This window comes from Vombatus ursinus, unplaced genomic scaffold, assembly GCF_900497805.2.
Source record: "Vombatus ursinus unplaced genomic scaffold, bare-nosed wombat genome assembly UNPS02014779.1, whole genome shotgun sequence".
Classification (NCBI taxonomy): domain Eukaryota; kingdom Metazoa; phylum Chordata; class Mammalia; order Diprotodontia; family Vombatidae; genus Vombatus; species Vombatus ursinus.
Window position 1 is genome coordinate 58,462,524 of NW_020954557.1, and position 7,643 is coordinate 58,470,166.

General features: G+C 37.7%; 1 protein-coding gene across 1 annotated transcript in view; it reads left to right on the forward strand.

The window, feature by feature from the left end:
• Positions 1-271: 271 nt before the first annotated feature.
• The window catches only part of ITGB6 (integrin subunit beta 6), a 95,012-nt gene continuing 87,640 nt past the window's right edge, over positions 272-7,643 (forward strand). The window contains exons 1-5 of the mRNA XM_027866022.1: positions 272-395; positions 501-577; positions 1,668-1,747; positions 5,792-5,996; positions 6,924-7,170. Of these exons, the coding sequence (XP_027721823.1) occupies positions 517-577; positions 1,668-1,747; positions 5,792-5,996; positions 6,924-7,170 (593 nt within the window). The 5' untranslated portion in view covers positions 272-395; positions 501-516. The remainder of the gene's footprint in view (positions 396-500; positions 578-1,667; positions 1,748-5,791; positions 5,997-6,923; positions 7,171-7,643) is intronic.

The following is a 7,643-nucleotide window of genomic DNA, read 5'->3' on the forward strand; positions in this document are numbered from 1 at the left end:
ATATTATAATCTACTTTAATGTAGCATTATGGCCAGTATTTATTACTTTTTCCTGTGTACATCTAAGTTACATAGGAAACACACAAAAATCCTATTTTAAAGAATTGCTCTCTCATCATTTCATTGATCACAAATTCATTTGCAATATTGACTTTCTCTAGGACCCAGAGAGACTGCTAGAATTTACACCCAAATTTCTACCTGAATGAGTTTCCCCACCTTCTTAGTGATTGTACACCTGCCTTCCTTATAAGGAGAACAAGGAAGTGAATCATGTTGAAGTTGCTCTTAAGCAGAGCTTTTCTTCTTTACCTGTCCAGGTAGCCTCTGTTTTCATTTCAGTCTTAATGAAAACTTTTTTGTCCTTTCCTTCTAGAGTTTCTATACAAAGCAGTGTAAGTAGTACTTACCATTTTCCGATTCAAGAAAGAAAGTCTTTTACAATTCAACTTTGATCTTGTTATGTTGAAGGTAATTCACTTTTTAATCTGTCTGCACAGCGAGAACTGAAAACGAATGGGGATTGAATTGCTTTGCCTGTTCTTTCTATTTCTGGGAAGGAATAACCATGTTCAAGGTAAGACTCGTCAGCCCTCACAACCATTTCTGTCAATGAATGTTTGACAACACTGTCTTTAACAAGATATGGGGGGCAGTTTCTGAATTGGTCTACCCTACAGCCTCTCACCTTTCAGGAAAAGTGATTTAACAGACTTCAGATACAGGACTGGGGAGCTATTGCGATGTGTTTCTACACGGTACCCTGCAGGATTACGGGGCTTGCAAAGTTGTTTTAGCACTTTAATACAAGAAATATAATAGAGTTGATTCCGAAAGAATTGATCTGTGTAGCCGCGATAATTATTTTAGAAACTTTAAGATATATTTTAATTAATTTTTTTTAGTATTACTGTCATTCCCCAATGACCTCTTCTCTCTTCTCCAATTAGAAACTTCTTGAAATGATTTGAACATACAGCATATCAAATCACTCCTGTTAAGGATAACTTCTTTAGGGGAAGGAGGCAGACAGTGTCAATCATCAGTGTAGGAATTGTCAGTGTGGAAACTCCCTCCACTGTTTGCAAATCAACTCATCTGCCAATTATAATGTTAGAGAATGGCTTGGAACACTAAGTAGTTAAGTAACTTCTCTATGGTCATTTAGCTAGCACGTGTCAAAAAGAAGGACCTGAACCCTGATCTTCCAGCTTCCAAGGACTCCCTCCCTACACCATGACATGCTGTTTTTCAGGGATAATCTCAGAAGAGAAAGACATCTCATTTGGTTAGATATTCTTATAATAATAAAAACTATTTACCAATCTGTTTATCCTCACACATATCAGTAACTCTTTTAAAAAGGACAAGTGTTAAACGATGAATAAAATCAAGCTGCATTTAAAAGTATATAACTTTTCTATATTTTAAAAAAGAAAAACATTGTTATTAACATAAGGTGGGAGATTTATCATAAATATCAACACTGATTTATGTGGGAAGTTAAAGTTCCAATAAGAATTACTAACATTTTAAGAACTTGTTTACTGATGATTAAGATAAACTTCAGCTCTGTCCTACTCCAATGCTTGAGTCACCACAAGTCTCATAGAAGGAATGATTGAATGCATCCTTGATCTCTTGCCTCTGTCTGGCTTTAAAAACAGGGAACTGTGCTGTGGGTAATGCAGAGACCTGTGAAGACTGCTTGCTCATTGGACCACACTGCTCCTGGTGTTCTCAAGAGGTAAAGCAAATAATCTCAAAGAATTTCCAACAGAAGTGTTTGTGTGAGCTTTTGTGTTCGTTCCATCAGCCCTGAGAATTGCCCTAAAATCCTGGTGGCCAGACAAATATAGCAGACCATTAGAAGTGGTTTTTGGTTAATTTTAAGGTAAATTTGTCAGGGAAGGGATGTTAAGTTACTTTGGAAAATGCAACTTACCACCTGTAGATTTAAAAGATTTTGCTTTTGCCTTAATGTTCTTTTTACTCAGCTTTATATGAAACAAGCCTGCACCCAACGCAAAATGATCCAAAGGCATAGTCAGCATCAGAACTGGCTTCAGTGCTATGAATGCCCTGCCAATCTTGTGTTTACATGTCATTTGTTGCAACATGTAAGTTCAAAAAAAGAACTTAAATGATAGGTATGGAAGAATAGGACTTCTTGGAAAATGGAGAGTTCTAATAAAACTACATTCGTTTGCAGCTCAGGTATAGAAAGAAGGTTAGCTAAGTGGTATGGTGTACCTGGGCCTGGAGTCAGGAAGAATCATCTTCCTGAGTTCAAATCTGGCCTCAGACACTAACTAGCTGTGTGACCCTAGACAAGTCATTTAACTCTGTTTGCCTCAGTTTCCTCATCAGTAAAATGAGCTGGAGAAGAAAGTGCCAAACCACTCCAGTATCTTTGCCAAGGAAACCCTAAAAGGGGTCTCAACCAGTCAGACACAATTGAAATGACCCAACAACGACAACAAAATGGAAGAACAGGACTTTTTGCAAAATATACAGTTCTAATAAATCACATTCAGTGGAGCTCAGGTATAGAAGGAACACTGGACACTTGGTCTCAAGTAATGGCTCTACTACCCATTATTTGTATAACATTTGGGGGTTACTTAATATCTTTGTCCCTCAGTTTCCTCATTTGTGAAATAGTGATAGCAATACCTAATGTTACCTAATGGTGAGAAACCAACAATGTAATCTAAGTAAGTAGTCCAAGCACTTTACAGAGTTATATGATATAGAGAGTGTCCTCAAATTCTTATTGCACTTTTAAGTTTTAAGAGTTTAAACCTGCATCACAGCTTTTGGGACACCCTGTATAAATATCAGCACTTTTCAGCAACTGATGAGTTAAATGAATCAGATATTATCCTAGAGGAAAAACAAGGGTCCCCAAAAGAATCATAGCCTTTGGTCAGACCCCTAATGTTGGAATGGTAGTACTAGGGTGACTTAGGAAAATATTTCATGTTTACCCTCTAAAATCCAGTGTGTGACTCTAAATATTATTATTCCCATATTACTAAATGATAATGAGTAAATGATTAATGTACTCCAGATGTACTAGAAGGGACAGCTATTCATGTTTCCATTTCTATATACTGGATTGTATAAAGTGATTGTGTGGTTACTTACAGAACCTGTAGCTCAAAGATCTGCATCCTTTGGAAAGGGATCATACTAGAAAGGCATTTGAATTCCAAACAGGAAAGAGCTTTGAAAAGTAAAACCCAAATTACAATTTTAATTCAAATTCATGAAGGTCAGTGTGGAGCAGCCCAGCATCTTCCCTGGACGACTGAAGTTATATCACCTCAAACATCCAACATGACATGAAGGAGTCAGCATTTCTTAGCCTAAAGTAATCTCATAGAAAGCAACATAAATAGAAATTGGGAACTCCTATGCAAAAATTTCAGGAAGATTCTGGTTTTTTTTCTATTCATCCCAACAAAGAAGATCATCCTTCCTTTCAGGGTCTCCTAGGTCACTAATCACATCTTTGCTCATAGGGCAGAAGTTCATCTGTCAGATCAGACAAAGCAAGAAACATTCTGAGCAGGGACTCATAGAATTCCCAGGGTGGTCACACACACACACACACGTGCTCGCGCACACACATACACACGTGCTCGTGCACATGCACACGCGCGTGCACCCCCCCCACACACACACGCACACGCACACGCACACTCATACTCACTCACTGGCCCTGACCACAGATGATACCTGATATGATGCCTCTGATCCACAAGTATGTCTAGACTTAGGACTACGGGAGTTTTATTTCAGACTTAACCATAAAAACATGATCCCCATTGAAACCAAGAAGCTCTTCTTTGGGGAGTTAAGTTCCAAAAGAGCTAGTTCCACCCTACCCCGCCTCCCCATGTATTCCAATCCTACTTTTGATACATAAGTTTGGAAAAAAAGTTTGATATAGATTTTTATTTGTTTGTACTTATAGCAGTCAAAGCCCTGTATCCCTTTTTGTGTACGTGTATATATGTATGTATATTTATGTGAACACATGTGCATGGATATATATATATAGGTGAGTATATGCATTTATTATATGCTAGGCACTGAAATATAAAAAAAAAATCACAGTCTCTTGTACTATCTTGTACTATCAAGGAGGCTACACTTTGTCAGGGTACGCAACACATATGCAAAGGAATAGGGCAGCTAGGTGGCACAGTGAATAGAGTGCCAGGCCTGGAGTCAGGAAGGCTCATCCTCCCAAGTTCAGATTTGGCCTCAGACACTTACTAGCTGTGTGACCCTGAGCAAGTCACTTAACCCTGTTTGCTTCAGTTTCCTCAGTTCCCAATTTCTATTTATGTTGCTTTCTATGAGATTACTTTCGGCTAAGAAATGCTGACTCCTTCATGCCATGTTGGATGTTTGAGGTGATATAACTTCAGTCATCCAGGGAAGATGCTGGGCTGCTCCACACTGACCTTCATGAATTTGACTTAAAATTTGAATGTAAAATGAGTTGGAGAAGGAAATGGCAAACCATTCCAGCATCTTTGCCAAGAAAACCCCAAATGGGGTCACACAGAGTCAGACATAACTGAAACAACTCAAGAACAACAAATACAAAAGAGTATATACTACAAAAAAGGATAAATCTGTATATCATTCTAACACACATAGATGGATAGATAGATGAATAGACACAAAATTTTAAAGTTGGAATTTGATTGAACATAGCTCATCTTCGCCACTGTGATGATAAATTTATCCTGCAACTATGATAATAAAAATCCTGAGACTAAAAGGCTCAATTTTGAAACCTTATTTTTTTAATACTGTTTTTAGTAGCTATCCTTCTATAACAAACCAGTAGTTTTACTGACCAGTGATGCTTAGTGCCAAAGAATTAGTGGTTTTTAAATCTACAAATGCCCACATGGCAGCCTCACAGCTCCGATGCAGATGTGGTCTTTGTATTCAATAAGCTGCCTTCTTCATAGACTATGAATGAATAGACACTAACCCTTCTCCCACTTCACTGACACTTTACGGCTTGCATGTCCAGTAACTGGTGGCCACATTTGGCACTTGCTAGCATGGCATAAAGTAGATTCTATTCTGCAATACAGTATACCCAGATCACCAGCTTTTGCCATGCAGAGAGAAATTATATTGGGAGTTAATAGTCAAGAAGGGAAACCATTGCTGTCCAGCAAAAGGGAGTTGTCTTATACTCACTTATACATTGAATATGTGAGAAAGATCTGAAATGCACTAAACAGGCAACATTTAAAGAGCTAGGGTTTAAAGTCCAGGAGAGAAACCAAAGGTGCTATAAAATAATAATATAATGTCACAATACCTCCAACAGTAAATGGTCCTTGATACTGTATCAGGTCCTGGGAGTTATATGCTAAGAAGACACATTTCCTACCTCTGGACAGTTTATAGGAAATGGGTGATTTCATTGTGCCTGATGTCAATAAATATTTAAGTCTACAGAAGATTTAGTATCTAACTACTGAAAAGATGCTTGAGAAGAAGATTGAAAAACTGGTATGTGAAGCCACAATACTGAAATAAAAAGAAAGCTTTCTTATTTTACCAAGAATTCTGTCAGCCTTCTTTTGAATTAACTTTGGACATACAATAAATGTAGCAGGTGTGAGAATATTTTGATCCCGGAATGGAGTGGGGAAGATGAATATCACATGTTGCACAAATCATGCCCCATTATTCTATAAATAAAGACTGTGCTTACTTTCATCAGTCTTGGCATTGCTTTCTTTTCTAGGACTTTACCCATCCGTCTGGAATTGGTGAAAGGTGTGACACCCCAGAGAATCTTTTGGCTAAAGGATGTTTGCTGCCTGCCATTGAAAATCCTACTTCCACAATAGAAATACTTAGAAACAAGCCGCTGAGTATAGGAAGTCAGAAAAATAGTTCGGATATTATACAAATTTCACCCCAAAGCTTAGTTCTAAAATTGCGACCAGGTATGTTATAGCACCTTATAAATATGATATTGTAGTCTCATAATTTCTTTTTTCCACTGATTTATACAACAAAGTTCCCAGTGTCACCTATACAAAGCAGGCTGTATGTGTTTAGGCTTATATAGCACCAATTATAATTATGAATCACAAGTGATTCCTTTTTAAATAAATGAAGACTAGCTAACAATGATGTCTTTGGGTTACTAATGCTCCTAGCATAGAATTGACAAAACTTACTGAACATCAACTGTGCCCTTGCCTTGTTAGAAAAAAAAAAGAAAGAAACACACATAATTGTAGCCTTGGAGGTGGGAGGAAGGGGGGAAAGAACAAAGTAAAAAGTGCACAGCAGAGAACAAAAGAAAACTTACAAGGAAGCAAAGAAAAGATGGCTAGCTCTCAATACAACTCACAGTATTTATTACATAGACTTTCTTGAAATGGAAATTTATTACTATATATTTTGAATCCTCTCTTACATTCTGTTGTGCACAAGACATGTTTTTTTTCTTCTCTCATTTTATATTTAAGTTTTAATATATAAGTTTTAAAAAGAAAAAGAAAAAACACAAATGCCTTTGAGGTTTGTTTCATATTTCTTTGAGTATTTGAATGTAGCTCCAGTCTGCCATTTGATTTGCTTTACTTCTTTGAAACCACAAAAATCAGATTATCTTAAATCTAAATGGATCCTGGTTTTCCCAAGATGATATAAAATATCCTGCTTTACATGTCCTTTTGTAGCTCTATACATAACTGGTAAGAGTTTGCATGGGAATATCAGCTTATGAAATGTATCCTGTCACAGTTTATACCAGCCATTTCTTTAGGAACCTCTCTCTGAAATGACTTAACACACTGGTCCAGTGACTGATCTGATACAAAGCTTAATGTGTTCATTGTTTTCCCCTGCTGTGGTTTTACAAGGTAATGAGAAAACATTACAAGTCCGTGTTCGCCAGACCGAGGATTATCCAGTAGATTTGTATTACCTCATGGATCTCTCAGCTTCCATGGAAGATGACCTTAATACAATAAAGGAATTGGGCTCCACGCTATCCAAAGAGATGTCTAAATTAACGAGCAACTTCAAGCTGGGCTTTGGCTCCTTTGTAGAAAAACCAGTTTCTCCTTTTATAAAGACAACACCTGAAGAAATAGCCAACCCTTGCAGGTAAGCATGAGAGCTCTCACATCTTTGTATTATATGTACTTATTTTCTGTGGAAAGAGTCACCATTCTGAGTTCCTGCTGCCATCCACTTTCTGGGTCTTTGGTGTTCATCGACTGTTTGGTAGGTTTGCTTGGCATTCTCTTGCTTGGCACAAACGTGAGGTCACTTTGATGACATTTCACTAGCCACATGAAGCTGGGAAGCTCAGAAGCTGCACGATTTGAAAGGGCCCCTTATGTACATTTGAATGTGGTAAACTTGGCTCCATTTTCCTAGAGACAGGGTTATACTGTGCCCTCAATATAGGGTTTATTGGACTGTGACGAGACTTAGAGATGCCTTTTAACACAATGACCACCACCTGAGGTTACTTGAGCAAGGAACCACACTCATATTATCTTGCTCAGCCACTCTCACTATTGCCAAAAAGAATCTCTCTCTCTCTCTCTCTCTCTCTCTCTCTCTCTCTCTCT